This window comes from Phodopus roborovskii, unplaced genomic scaffold (assembly GCF_943737965.1).
Source record: "Phodopus roborovskii unplaced genomic scaffold, PHOROB, whole genome shotgun sequence".
NCBI classification, from domain to species: domain Eukaryota; kingdom Metazoa; phylum Chordata; class Mammalia; order Rodentia; family Cricetidae; genus Phodopus; species Phodopus roborovskii.
In genome coordinates, this window is record NW_026126436.1 from 5220471 (window position 1) to 5242464 (window position 21994).

Consider the following 21994-nt stretch of genomic DNA (forward strand, 5'->3'; position numbering starts at 1 on the left):
GAGCTAAAGGGTCCCCCAGTCTGATAACTGGGAAGCGAGCATGGGACTGACTCAGGCCCCCCTGAATATGGGCCTCAGCCAGAAAGACTGAGCAGTCTAAGGGACCTCAGACAGTGGAGCCAGGATGTATCCCTGGTGCACAAAAGGACTTTGCGAACACATCCCCAGTGGAGGGATAATCTAGAGACAGGAGAGAAGCCCTAGTCCCTACTTCATATGACCCCAACTGGATGGCATTCCCCTACATATGGAATTGGTGTGGGGGAATGGGAAGGGAGGGTGCTTATAGTGCATGTGAGAGGGCAGAGAGGGTAAAAGGGAGTGAAGGAGGGAGGGAGGGATGGAGGGAGGGAGGGGAGAACTTGGATCGACATGTAAAATAATAAATTAAATTTAAAAAAAAAATACTTTGACTCCAAAATTTAAGTTCAAGGACAAGTTACTGGGGAAAATGATTTCTATTTTTGTTTCCACAGAAAATGAAAAGATGTGGATTCCTTCCAGACTAATGTGGTTTCATCAAGCCAGACCACCTGAAACAGAGTACAAGCTGATCCTACATTCAAAACAGCTGGACAAAGCAGCCTTACCGACTACCACTAGGATTTCTGAATCTTGTTCGAATCGATTCCCCCATGACAATGCCCCTTACCAGCAAGTAGTAGTTTGGAAAAAACAACGCCCAAATTCCAAAATATTGTCTATAAATGTTTGTTTTCATTTAAATGGACTTGGTTATATAAAATAAATTTAATATGGGGGGGAGGGAGATAGATAAATAAATAAATAAATAAATAAATAAATAAATAAATAAGAAAAAATTTTCCCAGGAAAGTGAATTAAGTCTAGACAGGATTACAAAGGCCTTATCTCAAAAAGGGAGAAGGAGAGGTAGGGAGGGGAGGGGGCAGTGGGAGATGTAGAAGGAAGAGGGGATGGAGAAAGAAGAGGAGTGGAAGGAACAAAAAGAGGAGACAGGAGAAATATTAATGATGGGAGATGTCATTTTGTAAATATGTCTCTCTTATTGGCTAATGAGTAAAGCACTGTTGGCCAATAGGAAAGCAAAATGGGCAGGACTAGGAGACAAGGAGGAGACAGGAAGTAGTAGGGAGGAGATTCAAGATGTAGGATGGAGAAAAGAACCCTAGCCCCTCTCTCTGGTAATGTATGTCCATGTGGAAATAATTAGATTAATAGAAATGGGTTAATATTTAAGACAGAGCTAGCTGATAAGAAAGTAGTAACTGGCCAACAGAATTATATCTAATACAGCATCTCTGTGTGTTATTTGAGGCTGGTGCAGCAGTGGGACCAGGCCAGTAGAAAAACCTACTCATATTAATGATGTTTTGTAAGTGACAAATAAACCACAGCACAAACACTGTATTCTATGTAAAAACTCATAGTCCCACTGATCTTAAATTCCCCACAAAAAAAGTTACTAATGGAGCCAACTTAATTTACTAAGTGCATGTTCTCATGCTCAGATTTATAACTGTTCTGTTGTGTCTTTGATGCATTGTCCCAGAAGCACTGAGAATCCCCTGCTGAACGTGATGGCTAACGCCTGGAACCCAGCACTGAAAGGCTGAAGCAGGAAGTCTGGCATGTGTTAGAGGTCAGCCTGGGCTACACATAAGCTCTAGGCCCATTTGGCATGTATAGGGAGATGCTCAAAAAGAAAAAACAAGTAAGAAAATCCCCAAACAAAGAAAAAAGTCCTACAGCACAATATGTAATGTTCCCATGCTTACATCTACTTAGCTGTGCATCCTAGTCTTCAACATCATTCTTATTGCTTGAATACATTCTCATCCAGGAATCTAGGATACTGGAGTGGTTTTTGTTGTTTGTGAAACTTTTTAATTCATTCTGACAATTTTATACATGGATCTAACAATCTACTTTCATGTATTTTTTTAGAAATCGCCTACTGAGTTCAATTAGGGCCTATGAATGTGGAGTCATTTATAGAATATGGGCAATTTTCTAGGCTAGACCACAGAAGAAACAAACATACCCAACAAAGCAGGCAAATGGATGAAGCTGGCAAGATGGCTCAGCAGAACAAAGTATCTGATATATAAGTCTGACAAGATCTTAGTTTGATAAAATGCATTCCCACATAAAGACAGAAAAAGAACTTTACAAAATTGTTCTCTGCCCTCTCTCCACATGTATGTGTACACACACACACACACACACCACACACACAACCTATACATCCATCCATCACGTACACATACATGCACACACATATACACACATACATCATACACACCAACAAACACTAGCTGACAGGTGGGGGGAGGTGCTGCTCCCCACCCTTTACTGAGGAGCTATTAGAAAGCAAAGAGGCCCTGGCAAGGGAAAATGTGTCTTTTATTCATGTATGGCCACTGGTAGATTTCCCTCCAGCCCCAACAAAAACCCTGATATGATACTGGTATAACAATAAGAACATGGATCATGCAACAGAAAAGAATTCAGGAGAAACCCTACCACTTCCAATCAAGCGATCATCAAAATGTATTTAAGATAACTCAATGGACAAAGACAAGTCTCTTCGAATAGTGCTAGGAACACTGGATAAGCACAAGCTAAAGGATGAAGTTGGACCCTTAATCTTGTACCATTTATGAAATTCACTTTAAAAGGGTTAAAGGTCCTAACCAACATAAGACTCAAAACTACAGAACTCCTATAACGAATTATAGGGAAAACTTTTAATGACCTTATACTCTGAAATTATTTCTTAGCGATAACAAAGGATCAGTCAATAAAAACTAAATAGTTTCTCAAACTTCTGTGCATCAAAGAACACAGTCAATACAGTAAAACAGCAACTGATAGGAGAAAACATTTGCAAACCATTTATATGATAAAGAATTAATATCCAGAATATTAAGAACACTTATAACTCATTCACATTTAAAATGGCTAGGCAGTAAGTAGATCTTTCTCAAAATATAATATACAAGTACCTAATAAGCATATACAACATCACAAATTATCACAGCAATATGACTTCGTGACATTAGAATAACCTAATAAAAGAAATAAGTGTTGGTGACAATATGGAGAAAGCAGGAGCAGTGTGTGTGATTAAGACTGTAAAATCTTATAACCTATAGAGTAACAAGTATAACAGCCTACCAAAAATTTACAACAAAACCATCACATAATTCATCTATGCTACTTCTGAATAATACCTCAAATACCTCAAAAGAACTAAAAGCATGGTGTCAGAGATAGCTGTACTCAGGTTTACAGCAGAAAGTACTGTCTAGTTTTATGTCACCTTGAATCAAGCATGAGTCATTCTGAAAAAGGGAAACTCAATTGATGCCTTCACCAGACTGGTCGGTGATACATTTCTTGATTGATGCAGGGAAGTCCCAGCTCACAGTGGACCTCCCTGTGGATTGTGGTGCTGGGTACTGTGAGAGACAGGCTGAGCAAGTCAGGAGGAGGAAGGCGGTTAAGTTGCACCCCTCCACAGCCTCTGCACTGGCTCCTGCCTTTGGTTCCTCGTGTAACTTCCCAGAGAGATGGGCTGGCTACAGGTTGTGAAATGAAAAAAACATTTCCTTCTCGAGGTAGTTTTGTTCACATGACGTTTTATCACAGCAAAAGAAATCTGAATAAGGAACAGTTACTACTCATGGGCTAAACGGTGGAGGTAGTATTCAGACAAGCTTTAACCTTTAAAAATTCTGTTTGAAGAAGGAAGAAAGGGGATTCTGGACTAAGACTCAATAAAAAGATGACAAGCCAACAAGAGGACAATAAATTGTTTCAACAGAGAAGCAAAGGGGTAAATACTAAAGGGTTCAGTGTGACTATGTTTTATTTGATATTTAAAATGATACACACAAAAAGAAAAACAAACCTGAAGACAGTATACTAACCTGCAAAATGTTAGTAAAACTGAAACCTCAAACTAACCTGTAATTCATCAAAAATGGTAAAGCATTACAGTGGAAGGAGGTGGTTTCCAGGGAAGGGCCCAGTGCTTAAAATTAACTATTAGTTACGACAAAAGGAGAATTAGACTCCTATGAAATTGTGTGTTAAGACTTTGAAACCAACAGACACTGTAATGCTCAAAATGAATGGTACATTTGCAAAGCAACAGAGGGAAGATGACTTCCTGGATACCAGTCTAAGAATGGACTGTGCTTGTTCAGGAACATAAGTGACTACTGAGAGCCAAAACAGAATTCATTCAACACAAATGGGTTATACTTCCCCTCCCCACCCCACCCCTGACAGGGTTTCTCTGTATTGCTTTGAAGTCTGTCCTGGAACTTGCTCTGTAGACCAGGCTGACCTCAAACTCATAGAAATCTGCCTGCCTCTGCCTCCCGAGTGCTGGGATTAAAGGCATGCACCACCACTGTCTAGCTAGGGTTATACTTTTCAAAAATTATCTCAAAACAGATCAAAACCCCCCTATGTAAAATGTGAAACTATGCTATCTAGAGAAAAAAACAAAAGAAAAATCTGATGATGTTCAATATTAAATAAATGAGCAAGTAAGTAAATGGAGAAAGCATAAGTAAGTGCAGAATTCTGAACAGGGTATATGGCTTCTGCTCACACCAGGAGGTTGAGCAGAATCTACCTCTTCAGTGTGGGATGAACATAGAAACATCCTTTGAAGATCACAACATGGGAAGAAGATCAAGCTCAGAGTACAGAAAACTTACACACTGTTCAGCTAAGGAGGCTGTCCAGGTTCACACTTACACACTGTTCAGCTAAGGAGGCTGTCCAGGTTCACATCAACAATGGTTAAATCATGCTGACATGATGAGCTGACAATGTGGCATTTCCATCTGTGGTTCTTTCCCCTAAAGCCTGAACCTCAATGTGATCATAAGATCAAACAAGTTTCAAGTAAGGAACATTGCACAAAATATCTGAATCAGTACTCATCAAAACTGTCAAGATCATCAAAAAAGGTAAGGTCTGAAAACCTATCATTCCCAAGAAGAAACTAAAAAGATGACTAATGTAGTATGGTATCCTGGGTTGGATCCTGGGACAGACAAAAGCTGTTAGTAAGACTATAGAACTCTGAATGAAACATTGGACTTCATTAATAATACAATGTTTATACTAATTTATTAATTTGGGGCAATGTAATATTACTAATCACTAATCACTCTGTAAGGTTGTAAAGACTGTAAATGAGGCTAGGTATTGAGGGTCACAAGTGTAATTGCATTACCCAAGAGGCGAAGGATTGCAGCAAGTTGGTGGCCAGCATATCTCAGAAATAACAAAAAAAAAAAATAATAATAATAATAATAATAAATGAAGTCAAACTTACTTCATTTGTTAAGAGAACTCTGCTTCTTAAGAAAACTCTTTTATTTAAGAGATCTCTGAACAATGGTTATGGTCTTTTCTCAAATGCTTAAAGAAAAAGTAAAGAAGTGTGGACCAGATATAACAAATAGATTCATTTGGTAAATAAAGCAACAAGGATAAAATAACTAAAGGCAGATAAGAAAGTTAAAAGTACACGAGAGCCTCGATTTCTGAATTTGACCCTCCCTATCCCATCCCCAGAAGTGGTGGACCATACACAGGGCCTTGTGCACACTAAGCAGGTACTTACCAACCAGCCCTTGGATGTTTGATACAGGATACCAGAGCATGACTCAGACCCGTCTTAGATTCATTATGTAGCCCATGCTGTTCTTTATTAAGATCTTTATGCCTCTAAACTGCTAGAATTACAGACATATACTATTGTGGTTGGCTTTAAGTGGTCTTTTTATTGTTATAATTAGGGACCTTAATTAATTGCTATATGCTATATGCTAAAAACTATATGCTAATAGATCTACCATTGATAGAAACTGAGAAAGAAAAGCACCTTGAATAATAAATGCAGTACCCAAGGAATCTTGATGAGTTGGGGAAAACAAAATAAATGGAGTAGTCAAGTTAGTTTAAAGAAATTACTGATGTGGGTTTGAAGAAGTGGCTCAGCACCCATGTTTGTTATCCCAGCACCTACATCAGGCTCATAAACAGCTCTAACTCCAGCTCCAGGGGATCCAACAGGCCTCTTCTGGCCTCCACAGCAAGACATACATATAAACAAACATCAACAACAAAAATATTTAAAACATCATTCATGTATTAGAAAAATAAAGGGAGACTGGGACATAACACTCCAAGAGTACCAGTGAGTGGGGCTGAAGAAATGATTCTGCAGTGAAGAGTACTTGCTGTTCTTGCAGAGGACCTGAGTTTCCAGTGCTAACACCAGACAGTACACAGATGTCTGTAATGCTAGTTCTAGGGGATTTGAAACTACTGAGTTCTGGGGCATCTACTCATGTGTACATACCCATATGCACACATACATATAATTTAAAATAATTTTAAAAAGAAAACTAATCTAGTGTCACTGTAGTAGTTTTAATGACGTGAGAAATAGCTAACCAAAAACATAATTATCATATTAACTACAAAATTACTATAATGAATGGGGTAATCTAAAGCTCACCATATCACATTTGGGATACAGACTAAATTGACAGTTCAATTCAATAGAACAAAAAACTCCACAAAACTAAACATAACTATGACAGTGGCCTTTAAAAACTTGGTTGTGGGGCTAGGGAATGGAAAGTTCAAGCATGAAGGACCTGATTCTCTTAACAGGGCTGAGGGTAGACTGAATTATAGATTATAATTCTTTGCAATTGTTTGGTGTGATTTCATTTTTCAGTTATGTTTCAGAGGGGCATTAAAATAGGAAGACAAAAATTGAGCATTAAGTAGCTTTCCTATTCTGTTACAACTAAAGGAATGCACAAGTGCTATGATAAGAAATCCTAGCTTTCCTCTGACATTCAAAACTATTTACCCGAAGCCAGGTAGTAGAGTCTACCTTCCCTGTGAAGCCAAGGCAGAAGAAGCATCCTAAGGTTGAGGCTAGCACAGTTTACACACTGAGACAACCTACTTTCCTTATACTGACTTACTAGTTACCTCATTCCAAAGGGAAACCACGTCTGCAGTTTCTGAGCCCTGTCTATGATCACACTTTCAAAACAAAAAACAGTTTGTTGTCGTTATAGTTTGGCTTGAATTTAACAGATTCAGTAATGAACTAAACTCGTTTAAGTGGGTTACCAGTGTTCAAATACTCCATTAAAACTTCAAGGGCCTTACTGTAACAAGGATGGCCATTAGAGGCCTGGCCATTCTTTCTGTGCTTACTCTCCTGTATGCACACACCAAAGGCTGACTCAGGATAAGTGAAGACTAGTCAGAGACTATTAAACCTAAAGTCATCCATCCTTCCTTGTTTCACTACGTTTGAAATTATAAGTAAATTAGTACACAGATGTCAAAATTTAATTCTTTCAATGTTATCAAAGGAGAAAATGAATATATACTTGTGGTTTACGTGGTTATTCATGAAAGCTGCAGTCTCTCAAGCCCACAACTACTTGCTTGCTATGCCTGCAATCCATCTGACAAGAAACCCCAAATTATTCCAGTGGCTATATGAGGTTATGATTTAAAAATGAGGCAATGGGCTGGAGAGATGGCTCAGAGGTTAAGAGCACTGACTGTTCTTCCAGAGGTCCTGAATTCAATCCCCAGCAACCACATGGTGGCTCACAACCATCTATAATGAGGTCTGGTGCCCTCTTCTGGCCTGCAGGGGATACATGCACAGAATGGTGTATATATATAATAAATAAATAAATATCTTTTTTAAAAAATTAAAAAAGGAAGAAAGAAAACAGCAAAGAGACCAACAGGCAGAGCTATTTTCTAAGAAAAACTATGTTAAAACACTCAAACACATAAGGACATAGAACACACTATCATTAAAATTACAGCAAATCTCTGATAAGGTTAAGACTCCTTTTTCCTCTGATTTAACCAACTGTTTAAATTTGGCAAAAAGCTACTGAGAAATTGAAAATAGAAAGGAAAGCTAAGTCTTTATTTAGGTTGGCTATAATTTTACTTTTATTAGGTTACTTGTAATAGGACATAATACTAGATGAAGTTCAGGACTGAAGTTTAATTCTCAGCTATGCCTCATACCTAGAAATGTGATACACAAAGACAACCAATCTTTTATGTTTCTTTTTACTCATCTATAAAATGGACAAGAGGTAGTAAGTCCTGCCTTCACCAGAGAACCATTTTAAAGGACACAAAAACATACTCGAATGCTGTTATGAACTATATTCAAAATCATTTGATATACTTACTATTAACATGTATATCCGACATTTCCAAAACTAAGATTAAAAGTATAATTTGATAATAGAAATAAAGCATGTTGGTATTAATCTATTAGACAGAAATCTAGTATGTCAAAAGTAAATAATTAAGACTTGTTACTCTAAAATTATTGTTGTTGTTTTAAATAATGTTCAGCTAGGAATGATGACTTTTGACTATAACCCCAGCATTGGGAAGCCTGAAGTTTCAGACCATTCTCAACTATACAGTGAGATCCTGTCTAACACACCACCATCACCATAAGTAAAGTAAGTATGATCTTGTGGTAGTTTGAAAGAAAGTTGCTTCCACAGGGAATGGCACTATTAGGAAGTGTGGGTTTGTTAGAGTAGGTGTGGCCTTGTTGGAGGAAGTGTATCATGGTGGGGATGGGCTTTCAGGTCTCCTATGCTCAAGCTACGCCCAGTGTGGCACAGTGTCGCTTCTTGTTGCCTTCGGATCAAATGTGGAACTCTCAGTTCCTTGTCTAGCACCATATCTGCCTGCACACCTCTATGTTTCCCACCATGTGATACTGAACTAAACCTCTGAAACTATATGCCAGCCCCAGTTAATGTTTTCCTTTATAAGAGTTGCCCTGGTCACTGGGTCTCTTCACAGCAATAGAAAACCTAGCTAAGACAGATCTATTCTCAATTTCTCTGAGGTCTTAACACTACAGAGACGTGGATGTCCTTAGTAGAAGGGATGACACTAGAACAATCAGGAATGCATGGTAGAGATGGCAGAAGAGAAGAAAGGAGGGAATCGCCTGTCTGATGAAATACTCAGATGAGCATCTCATGGCCTTCATAGCTAGCTGTCACAGAGCAAAGTTACCTAGACTTTGTCAGCAGTCACTAAGAAATGCAGCAGTAATGAGGGAGGTAGATAGCAAAAACTACATGCCCTTTTCTACTGGACATGCGGATTCTTATTACTCCAATTAAGTATGTATTCACTATCTTAGGGTTTACAGTAAAAATCTGTACTAACTTTCATAAATAATCTTTTTGTTATTTTACTTTTTGGAGACAGGGTCTCTCTCATTGTGTAGTCCCAGCTGGCCTGAAATTCTCTATATAGGACAAGGTGGCCTCATACAGAGATCTGCAACTCTGCTGGCCAGAGTAATTTTAAGTAATTCAAAGAAAAAATACCTAGGAGACAGCTATGCTGTTGTTCTTTGTGGTATAGCTTTAAATGTTGTGTAATATTCATCACTTTGCTATCTAGGTAAGACATTACTGGGGTAGCTGATAATTTAACTGGGATCTTTACTGTCTGAGTTCATAAAACAATAAACACAGTAAGACTTCCAACAATCTGAGAGAATTAGTCTTAGAAACAGAAGACTTCAGAGTTCCAGCAGTAACAGCTTACTCTTATTTTGAGGAAAATCAGGTACTACCTTATTTCTGCTTTTTCATCTGTCAAATGAGTTCCATCATTACACACAAATTACACTGCTACCAGCCAGGGTACCACAAAAAGAACTGTTTGGATAAAAAGATATTGAGAGAAAAAAATTGCTGTTTTGGTTGTTCTAAATTCCTATAAATATATCTTGCTCCAAATAAAGTTGAAAGGTTTTAAGTACTTGAATACAGTGTAATTACTGGGCCTCTGATACTCATCTTGAGATGAGTTATAATCAAAGTTAAATATTTTTTCTTAGGCTAATGATTCATTTGCTTGTCTCTGTCTGTCTGTCTGTCTCTCTCTCTCTCTCTCTCTCTCTCTCTCTCTCTCTCTCCCCCCCCCCCCAAAAAAAAAATTTACCTTTATCCTTATCCAATGGTTCCTGGGAAAGAATAGTGGACAGTACTGCGTTTTTCCACACCCCAGTCTCCTGAGCTAGAGTAGCTAGGAAATGCAGCTCACAACTGCCACTCTCCATCAGCGTCTCATGAGCCACCTACAAATATTAAATGAACACATGATTTAGATGCTTTAAAGTTTAACCAAATAAGCAAAATTCATAAACCAAATCGCATTAGATAGGTAAACAATCTCACCTGCACCAATGTCTGAAATTGTTCCCACTGTTTATCTGATAATTCAACAGGGAGACATAGTAAAAGTTCAACACAGCTTCTAAAAAAGAAAAGGATACAAATGATTATGAAAATATAAGAAAAACCGATAATTTTTGTATCAGCAGTCTTCATTAACTATTCAAAATCTACTTTCAATTAAATAACCATAAAGCCAGAGAAAATAAAGTTTAAGAAAAAAATTAAATATGGTCTTTGATTAATTTTTGAAAGTTCTACTCACAATGCCAAGCGTTCCAGAACCAAGGCTACACTTTCACATTCAGAGGTAAGGTATGGTCGAGCTTTAACATAACTTTGGATGGCCACTGTGTATACCTCCAGTAAAGGTAAGGGGTCTTCTGAAGTTTTCCATTTCTCTGCATATTCAAGGAGTGTCTGTTTTGGAAGGAATAATAAAACATTCAAATGTAAATAAAAATTACACATTGACTAATCGTTTTCTTTTTCAACCATTTTAAACAAGAATGTTTCCAACAGTTTTGAGCAGTAACAATAAAAACAAGCAGTTTGTGCCAGGCAGTGGCCACACACGCCTTTAATCCCAGCACTTGGGAGGCAGAAACCGGATGTCTCTGAGTTCGAGGCCAGCCTGGTTTACAAAGCAAGTTCCAGGACAGCCAGGGCTGTTACACAGAGAAACCCTGTCTCAAAACAATAAAGTAGGTAAGTATTTCTAGAAAGCAGTTTGTGTTAAACACTAAAGATATAATCCTGTTTCAAAGAGATAAGGGATGAATATGGCTTACTAAGCAACATCATCATCTCAACACAGCTGCTTTAAAATTGGGCAGTGCAGGCATTACAAAAAGACCTTGTCAAGCCCAGGCATAGAAAAGCCTAAGTTTACACAAATGGACACTTACATTATGGCGGGAAAAGACGGGTTACCAACTGTCACCTCAACAATTTCAGGTCACCTGGAGATGCAGTGTGGGGCTTGGCAGGGAGAGACATGACTGCTAAAAATGTGAATACTCCAAATCTGTGTGTGTAGTCAGTGAGGAGTCTGCAACTTTTCACTAGAGTGGTATGAACTTCACCTTACGGTTCAAGCATAATTGTGAAGCATTTTAGTTTCAGGTAATAAGTTCTCTGGCAGTCTACTATCACTTCCTGTTGGAGCACTGGAGCTAAGATGCAAAAAAGAGATTTCCCCTCTTCCAACCAACTGAAGAACATCTTGAAGCTTCTTTTTCAGCACATTCCAGAAACTCCTATGCTCACTTTTCTAGGCTTGTCCCTCAAGAACCATGTCCTACAAAACCACCTCAGATCCTGAAGCAGTCCAGCCTGAGGCAAATCAGAACATGACATCAGAAACACAAATGAAAGAAATCAACATGCTACAGTCACATCACAAAAACACCATAAGACCAGCAGTATGACACCACCTCCTCAAAACCCACTAGTCCTATAGTACAATGAGAACTACCTAGATGAATTCCAGTACACAGAATGTAAATGAACAATCACAAACTTTATATAAAGATATCAGAGATCTTTAATAAACTTAAAGAGGTTATTAATATGTTGTGATAGCCACGGAAACAAAACCATAAACAGAGTAGAATGGAAAAAAATTAAGATTTGAAAGTGAATTCAGTAAAATGACTATGGATAGTGGGAGCTGAAATTAAGATGGACCTTGTCCTGGTTTTTTTTTGTTGTCAATTTCACTAGAGGGAACTGAACCTGAGTAACTGCCTCTATCAGATTTGCCTGTAGGCAAACCTGTGGGGTATCTTCTTGATTAATGATTGATATGAGAGGGCCCAGTCAATTGTGGATGTGTCATCCCTGAGAAGGTGGTCCTGAGTATAAGAAAGCAGCTGAGCATGCCATTGAGAGCAAGCTAGTAGGTAAGCAGCACTCCTCCATGGGCTCTGAGTTCCTGTCTTGAGTTCCCTAGGTGATGGAGTGTATTGCTTTCAGTCTTAGTGTTTTATCAAAGCAACAGGTCTCATCTGTGTTTCAGTTCATGGACTGAAAAGGTGGTATTGGAGGGCACAACCTCTGTGTCCAACACCTTGAGGGAAGGTACTACACTGGTGGTCATGACTTTGTCTAGATAATCCTCTCAGATCTTTTTGATGAGGGTACCCATCCCAGACCCAGATTTCCCACGCAGGGATTGGGCCAGCTGAAAACCCTGCAGGCAGCCATTAGTCTCGGCTTCTGCATAATGTCTCAAAATAAAGTAAAGATGTATTACAATTAGGGATCAGAAAGAACCGTCCAACATCCATACACCTTTTTGATGTAGTGCTTAGAGTACTAGCTGGAGTAGGAAGGCAAGAGACGACATTGACGGGATACAAATAGGAAAGAAGTCAAATTATCCCTATTTCCACATGATAAGGCAGAGACATTAATTGTACATTAAGAGATCCTGAAACTTCTACCAGAAAACTTATAAAAATGTCAAACATTTTTAGCAAATTTGTAGGAAAACAAATCAACTTACAATTTTTTTCTATACACCAACAGCAAACACATTAAAACGAGAATCATTGGTATGCTCCCATTCATAACAGCCTCAAAGGGGGGCAGAAATAAATTTAACTACACGAATTTCAGATAAAAGATGTAAAGACAGTCCATACTGATAAAATGATAGAATATTGTGAAAAATAACCATTGTACCAAAAACAATGTATAGAATAACTGCAATTCCAATAAAAATTCCCATGACATTTTCCAAAGAAATAAGGAGATCCCTAAAATTCCTAAGTAGCACCAGACGATTCAGAATGGCCAAAGACTGGGCAAAAAGTACAATACTAAAGAAATTCCAATTCTAGATTCAAGATATATTAGAGAGCAATGATAATAAGAACTGCACAGCACTGGCGTAAAAACAGCCAATGAACAGAAAAGAATGGAATATGGACGCATATAATTATAGTCACCTGATATTTGACAAAGCCAAATATATGCACTGGAGAAAAGACAGTCACCGCCAACAAAGCTACTGGGAAGATTGGGTGACCAAATGTAGAAAAATGAAATCAGACCCCTAGCTATCAAGCAAACAGCACAAGATTTCGATGTGGTACCTGGAACTCTGAAACTACTAAAAGACAAAGGCATTACTTACAGGAAGAACTTGCTGAACAGATTCCATTTGCCTGATAATAACCCCCCCCCCCAAAAAAAGGACAATAAACTAAAGCTAAAGAACAATCAACCAAGTTAAGAGAAAATCTTTGTCTGAGGGTTGATATCCAAAGTCAAAAGAATTTGAAAAACAGAGTCAAGAAACAAATGACAAAAATAAAGGGGGGAGGGGAATCATTACAGATCCCCCCAAAAAAAAATTGATTACAACTTTTAATCTTTTCAACAACAATAACAAAAAACAGTTCAACATTACTAACAATTAGTGAGTGAAAAGCAAATTCAAATTATATTGAGACTTCATCTTATCCCAGTCAGAATGGCCAAGATCAAGAAAACTGACAAGAAATGTTGGTTAGGATAATGGTTGGTGGCTTGCAAACCAGGATAGCCACTATGGAAATCAGTGTGGAGGAAAAAAAGCTAAAAGTAGATCTGTCATATGATATAGCTACATCATTCCACAGCATATGTCCAAATGACTCACATCCTATTCCACATAAACTTGCTTGGCCATGTTCCTTGCTGCTCTATTCACAATAGGCAAAAATTGGAAAATAACCTATATGTCCTTCATCAGATGAACAAATAAAAAATGTAGCATATAAACACAATGGAATATTTACTCAGCTGTAAAGAAAAATGAAATTTGCAGGTAAATGAACAGTACTAGAAAATACACTAAGTGAAGTTCGGCAGATCCAAAACAACAGATACCATATCTTCTTTCTCATTTGTGGATCCTAGCTCCGAATCTTTACAAAAGTGGATATTATCTGGAGTAACTGCAAAACTACAGAAAGGGACCAAGGGACGGGGGATGGTGGAGCTCTGGAGAGGAGATTATAACATGAGTGCTGTATGTATGAGGGGAAAATGGAAAAAATGGGAGTGGGATACCTGGAGAGGAAGGATAACTAGTACTAAAGATGTTGGAAAAGCTAGAGTTTACACATACACACATGCACATGCACATGTGTGCATGCACAGAGTTCAAATGAAGTTATGCCACTTGGAGTGGCAATGCTGTCCCCAAGAGTCAATAGACTAATAAAAACCCAAGTGCCTCTCTTAGAGTTGTTAGTCAGGAGTCCAAGAAACTCCCAAAGCAATATAGGTTATTTCCATTCTAGATTACCTCTCACAACTTGAAGCTAAGCCCCTATTGCTGAAGACACCACACACTTTGAACACAGTACTCCAAGGAAATCAAGCTAGAATTGACCTGGAAGCCTCCTCCTTGAATTCTAGTCTCGTAAGTATTTGAGGCTGCTATGCAAGCTGCCAAGGGAGAAAAGAAGGAATTATTATCTAGCTGTAAAGACTAAGAAGCATAATGGCCATCAAGGCAAGATATCCCCAAGGGTATAATACTGCCATTTATAATCTTGGGTATAATCAACAGCTACCTAATTAATTAGACTTAAGAACTGCTCAATAGAAATAAATTCATGTTGAGTACTGTAAACCTAGCCAAATACTGTGGATGGTGAGGCCACAGACCCTAGAGGGGAATCTACTGCCCACTTTCCTAAATCTGTGTAATTTCTAACTTAATTCTCTTTCACCACACGTCAAAGAAGCTAACCCACAACTGATCAAAATTCAGAGAACAAGAATCCCTACACCTAAGGCTCAAGGAACACTGGAAGATTTTAGCAGCCAGAACCATGCTATGAGACTCATCAATATATGACATGGAAAACACACTCATAAAATTTCAACAATATGGCTGCCTAAACAAGACTAGCACAATGGCAATATCAGTTGACATGCCAATAAAGATAAATCACCAAAGCTTCACCCTTAGACAAAGAGCTACAAGTACTTAATGGCTCTGGAGAAAGGGAGAATCAGTCTTGCCAGGGACAAGACCCCTAATAGATTACCCAATCCAAAAGGTCAACCCTAAACACATGTGAACATTAGCAACACTAAATGGACAAGTTGTATTTACATATACATGTGTGCTCATGTGCACACACAAATATATAACAATAATTATTCACTAAGAGGAGGTCATGAATTTGAGGAATGGGTGGAACAAAGAAGGGGAGGAGAAAGGGTAATTTGGTAATTAAAATCCAAATAAGAAAAAGGATTTTTAAAATACAACTCTGCCGTCCTTTCCTTTGGAGGACTGTTTTCTTCCATGTCTTTAGCAGTTTTTTATATAAAATTTTTATATTAATTACACTTTTTTCTTTTAATTATTTTTCATTTATTTTACATCCCGACTGAGTTACCTCTCCCTCCTCTCTTTCCATTCCTCCCCCCCCCAACTTCACTTTTATTAAGTGTTTTAACAGTTTTTTAAATAAAATTTACTTCTAGGGCCAAAAGAAAATGAAAAAATTGTTTTAAATAAGTTCATTTGTAATTTATTTGATAACAAAATATGACATAGGTTCCACTGCTCTACTTAAATGAGTATTCAGATGTTTGACTCAAAATACTTCCCAGACTCAGGGGAAGTTATTGCATAATGCACGATTATAAAATTCAAAGCTACATTAACTTGCAAAGTATTCTACATATTTTAAATTTGTATTAGACAATTTGAGAAATTTGAGCAGTTGATTTTTTTTCACAGCTGACATGTTAAACAGCTGAATTTGAAGAAACTTTCCCTTATAATACAGTTATATTAAATTAACAGACAACTGTGACCATGTCATTTACATTTGTTTAATGAATAATCTAGATGACATTTTAAGTCACAAGCTGTTCTTCAACTCACATTAATGTAATACAAATATTTTATAGTCTAGATAATCTTCAATGTTAGATACAATTATACATATAAAATAAGAATCTCAAGGTTGATAACTGAGTTGTACATATACTAAGGCAATCAAAAGTAATTAATATCATCCAGTATCTAAAGTCAATAATAAATCTTCACATACTATTGGACAAAGTATAAATTGTGTGGTAGGTTTTGTGATCTCTTGCGATCCCTTCTCAGAAGGGAAAGTTTTGTGGATGCCATCAAGGTTATATATAATAATGCACTACTAATTCTATATAAAGTTAATAGAATATTTACCTTTTGTGTGAAGCCACAACACTTTTAATGCATAATCCATACATTCTTTCATAAACTGTATGCTGTCTTTATCTCAACTGTAAAGTGTTCAGATTAAGTCTTTACAAGTCATAAAACTTCATTTCAAAAAGTAGTTAAGCCAAGACACATGAATTGCCCAAATTAGGAATTTTATTTTAGCATTAAGCCACATAATTTCTTAGGTTACTAAGTTATTCCCATTTGTTTAGAGAGAGACAGAGATAGAGGGAGAGACAGGGAGGGAGGGAGGGAGGGAAGGAGGGAGGGAGGGAGGGAGAGAGGGAGGGAGGGAGGGTTGCTGTGTCTTCCCACATATATCTTCTCCCTGTTCAGCCATCTCACTTCCTGTCTATCTGTACAGACCTCCAGACCTCTATGGTTAGTTAGTGGCAAGCTCCATTCTCTGGTCTTCAGACAAGCTTTATTTGTACAAGCAAGATATTACCACACACATTACATACATACATACATACATACATATATATTATTTTTTCTTATTTTACATACCGATCCCAGTTCCCGCTCCCTTCCTCCCCCCTCCCATCCCATCCTCCCCCAACTTCACAGGGAGGATGATACCTTCCAGGAGGGATCATCAAAATCTGTCAAGTCATTTGCAGTAGGGTCTAGGCCCTCCCTCCTGCCTCTAGGTTAAGGGAGTATCCTTCCATGGGGAACGTGCTTCCAAAGTCCTTTTGTACACCAGGGATACATTCTGGTTCCACTGTCAGAGGTCCCATAGACTGCCCAGGCCTTCTGAGACCCACATTCAGGGGGTCTGGGTCGGTCCTATACTGGTTTCCAGCCATCAGTCTGGGGGTTCATTAGCTCCTCCTTGTACAGGTCAGCTATCTCTGTGGGTTTCTGTAGCCTGGTCTTGTCCCCTTTACTCATCACTTCTCCCTCTCTGGAATTGGATTCCAGGAGTTCGGCTCAGTGTTTAGCTGTGGGTGTCTGCTTCTGTTTCCAACTGCAACTAGATGAGGGCTCTATGCTGACATATAAATTAGTTATCAATCTCATTTTCAGGGAAGGGCATATAAGGTAGCCTTTCCATTGTTGCTCAGATTGTTAAGTTGAGGTCATCCTCGTAGATCTCTGGACATTTCTCTAGAGTCAGTTTTCTCTTCAAACCTATAATGGCTCCCTCTATTGATGTTCCCTTACTTTGGTAAAAAGGGAATTAGGACTACCACTACCCTGCCTCTTCAGATGCCCTGCCCCTTCCTTCTCTACAGACAGTGGGTGGGTTCCTTAACAAGCACTGAGCATGCTGCTACCGCTGCAGTGTGGAAGAAACACCTTCAGGTTTAGTCAGGGTAAAAGCATGTCTCCAGATCAGTCTGGGTTCCTGACATGTCCTCTCCAAGGTCCCATCAGTGGCAATGTTCTGAGAGTTTCTGATTATTACATCTGGCTACTGCAAACAGGAAATGTCCATGGGTGGTCCACTCAGAAGAATAAAATCAGTTTACCACAATTCAATCAGAAATGAGGCAATTTCCCCATTTTTATTTAGTTTTCAACAATTTTTTTTCTGGCTAGTGTTACGAGTAGGATTTCCAGCAGCCTGGAGCCACCACCACCACGCCAGCCCCATATAACAGAGACACTGTATTTGATATAACGCTGTTGACCAGTTACTAGTTTCTTATCGGCTAGCTCTGTCTTAAATATTAACCCATTTCTATTACTCTAAGTATTTCCACGTGGTCTCATCTTACCAGAGAGTGGGCCCGGACCTGTTCTCTCCAGTCTCTACATGCTGACTCCTCCCTACTACTTCCTCGAATCCCTCCTTGTCTCCTAGTCCCACCTATCTTGCTTTCCTATTGGCCAACTCATTAACCAGTATGAGAAACATATTTACAAAATGACATCTCCCATCATCCTAGTATAAGCACAGTACCTGAAAATTATTTGAAAAGTCAGTCTTACATGTTACTTCACTTCACTTTCTTAGTAACCTTATGAACTTTAATAATGCCAGAACATATATTTCAATAAAAGATTAAGTTTTAGATTAAACTTAAATAATTAAATGTAAGTTCTATAGTTTCCTATACTAAAAAATTACTATTGCATTTTATTAACATTATAAATTCCAATGCTTAATATACTGACATATTATCTATGTATCGTGGTTGATACATGTGATTAAAATAAATCTTAAGAAATCTGAGAAGGTATTTTGCCAAATTTCATTAAGTTCTAAAGGAAAAACAACTTATAAGCAAAACTGTTATTGGAAAGCATGATGATAAACATTTTATTTATACTGGAAATAAAATAAAGTAATATAGGGCAATAGTCTTTCTTCTCCAGTCAAAATTTCCCAAAAAGGAATTACTTAGAAGACACTTGAGCAAGCAAGATTTCACAGGCATGGGATGGAGAGTGTAAGAGACTACTTTGACTCACATAGGAAGAGTGGAGACATGCTATTTTGATAAGTTTTACTATTTCTCCAGACCCCACACAGAAGACCAATTTTAAAGATATTAAAGAATGATTACAAGATCAAAGCAGTATTTGTAATAACGAGGGTTTTTTTTTAATTAAAAAAATATCACTCATAATTCAGTTAAGAAACTTTTTCAAAAAGAAAAATGTTTCTTTTCATCACTGACTAAAAAGATGGAGGACACTGGCATCAGAAAATACACAAACAACATAAAGGCTCAGCTGTTAAAATCACCTGTCACTAAAAACTCCTCAGTCTTTACAGTTATGCTGAGTGATATTCAACTCTAAATGTCTTTATAATGTAGAAGACTTCCACAGCTGGTGACTTCTGTGCTTCAATTTTGAAGACACATTTAACCACACATGCAAATCCAGCACCCTCTGCTCAAACAAACAAAAGCCAGAGGGTACCTGAAGAGAAAAGACCCATTAGACTCCCAGAATGTTTTCAGATCCACAACCCCACCTCATCTCTCCATCCTATCACATAGATATCAAATGCTATGTGGGGACAGAAACAATCAGCTAACTTCCAGATCTCCACACAAATTGGGAATACAAATGCAGAGATTGGGGGAGGGGAGGTTATGTTATACAAACCAGAGCAGCTTAAATCCACAGAATACCCCTGCCTTGGTTTACCTGGTGCTGGGATTACAGATATGCACCGCACCACTAGACCCACTCCTTCCTTACCTATTAACGAAGGGAGGTGATCCAAATGCTAGGAGAGAGGGATTCATGTTTCTCCACAAAGCTACTCTCAAGGGATTCTCTCAAAGAGGGTGCAGGCCTTTAAAGATGCAATTATGAGAAAGGGACTCTCACTGGTCATGACAAAAAAAAAATGAGGTGAGGCTGATGTCTTAGTTCCTACATGGCTTAACCACTGTTATGTCATTCCAATCTGACTCACTTTTCTTGCAGAATTCTTATTACTTATTTCCTAAATATCCCTGAGATAAGGAGTAACTTTACATTTCTTAGACCGGCAATATCCTCCAGGCTCTTAACTAGCTAGACCATTTAGATGTATGATGAAGCAGGAAGCTTAAAAACAAACCCACAAAGAACTCTGCATGATGACTGACTAGAACAATTATAAACTGGCATTAGTTTCTGGGTAAACCAACATGAAACAAAAAGCCAAGAAAACTGGGAATTCAGTGATGCAACCATTCTGTAAAAGGGCTGTTAAACTGCCAGCCTTTCTAGCTTGTGCCATAGGCATTCAGTGATATGGGATCCCATCTCTGGTTTCTATACTCAGTTTCTAGCATAGAACTTCCAAAATCCTTGATGTCTACTTGAGTTTCAAAGTGTCTCTCTTTTGGCCAAGGGGCATCTTAATAACTTCAGGATGGAGACTGGTCAATAGAAAGACCATGTCACAGTTAGGTTGGGCGTTCAGCCCACTATGCAGAGGCTTCTGAGGAAAGGGAAAGAGTTAGGGATTGAGGTTAGTCTCCAATCATATATGACTTAATGAACCATGCTTATATAACAAAACTTAAGCATTAACATTCAAAGGTGTGGCATATTCTACCTCCACAGGGACAGGGAAGCACCTAAGCCTCATCCTCTGTACCTGTGTCCTTCATCACAGTCTAGAATGATAGCATTTTCCTGACTTCTGTGAATCATTCTAACAAATTATTCCACCATATCAACTAAGCAGGGCTCACACGGGCTCAAAGAGACTAAGGTGGCAAGCATGGCGGCCTGCATGGGTCCACAAAAAGTCCTCTACATATATGTTATGACTGTTAGCTTGCTGTTTCTGTGAGACTCCTAACAATGGCAGCAAGTGTGTCTGACTCTAGCCTGTCTTGGGACTCTTTTCCTCTTATTGGGTTGCTTTATCCAGCCTCAATATGGGGGATTTCTCCTTGACTTACTATATCCTGTTTTGTCCTGTTTGGCCGTTATTTCTTGGAGGTTTGTTCTTGGGGGGGGGGGAGAATATGGGGGGGGAGAATAGGGGACTAGGAGGGAGCAGAAACTTGTGGTCAGGATGCATTATATGAAGAAAATAATCTATTTTCAATTAAAAAATAAAAGGTCAAAATTTGAAAACAAAACATGAAGAGGAGAATATAAAAGTCTTTAACTTTGGAGCCACATCTGATGAAGTACAGGGCAATCTGGGCCCTAGGACCTAAAGCACGAGTATCCTTGAAGACACACCTTTGACCTATAGAGTCTCTCTCCAAGTATGCAATATCAGAATTAAACCAAATTATAGGATAGTGATTTGGTGCTAGACAAATACGGGGGGGGGGGGAAGCTACTAGAAAAGACTGCACTTGGTGTCAGCAATCAAGGTCTCAAGAAGACTACTAAAGCTCCAAATTAGATGGACGAAGTGGTATATGCCTGCAGTCTCAACCACAGCAGGAGACTGGGTTGAACCAAGAGTTCAATACTTTCTTGGACAATATAATGAAGTTTTTGTCAAAAATAAAATAAATGCTAGCATGGTGGCACACACTGATGATCTCAGCACCTAGGAAGCTAAGGCTGGAGGATCACTTTAAGAGCAAGGTCAGCCTGAGTTCAAGTTATGCATGAGTGCATAACAAGATTTTCAGTTTAACACTAAAGTTGTTTGAGAAAATTATGATCACGCTGCGTATTAAGGTGTATATGAAGCAGCTTTGTTGTTTTTAAGTTCCTTTACTTCATAGTTGTACCTTTAAATATCTGTATCACACCTTTAACCCCAGCACCTGGGAGGTAAAAGCAGGAAGATCTCTCAGTTCAAGGAAAGCCTGGTCTAGATAATGGTCAATTCCAGGAAAGCCAAAGATACGTACCAAGATCCTATTTCAAAAAACAACAAAAATCATTTCATGTCTTAAAGAAAATGTTTAAAGCTGGACATGATGGTACTCATCTTTATTTAATTCTAGCAATCAGATGTTTTGTTTGGTATATGAATTGTTAAAAAAAAAAATTAACGACTTCCTAATATACAAAAAGCTTTTTCATTAAAAGTTGGTAA

General features: G+C 38.3%; 1 protein-coding gene across 1 annotated transcript in view; it reads right to left on the bottom strand.

Annotated features, from left to right (window-relative positions):
* Positions 1 to 21994, bottom strand: part of Znf292 (zinc finger protein 292) — an 87171-nt gene that overhangs the window by 31554 nt on the left and 33623 nt on the right. Inside the window, exons 2-4 of the mRNA XM_051187514.1 lie at positions 10558 to 10712; positions 10296 to 10374; positions 10060 to 10195 (exon numbers count right to left, since the gene is read on the bottom strand). Of these exons, the coding sequence (XP_051043471.1) occupies positions 10060 to 10195; positions 10296 to 10374; positions 10558 to 10712 (370 nt within the window). The remainder of the gene's footprint in view (positions 1 to 10059; positions 10196 to 10295; positions 10375 to 10557; positions 10713 to 21994) is intronic.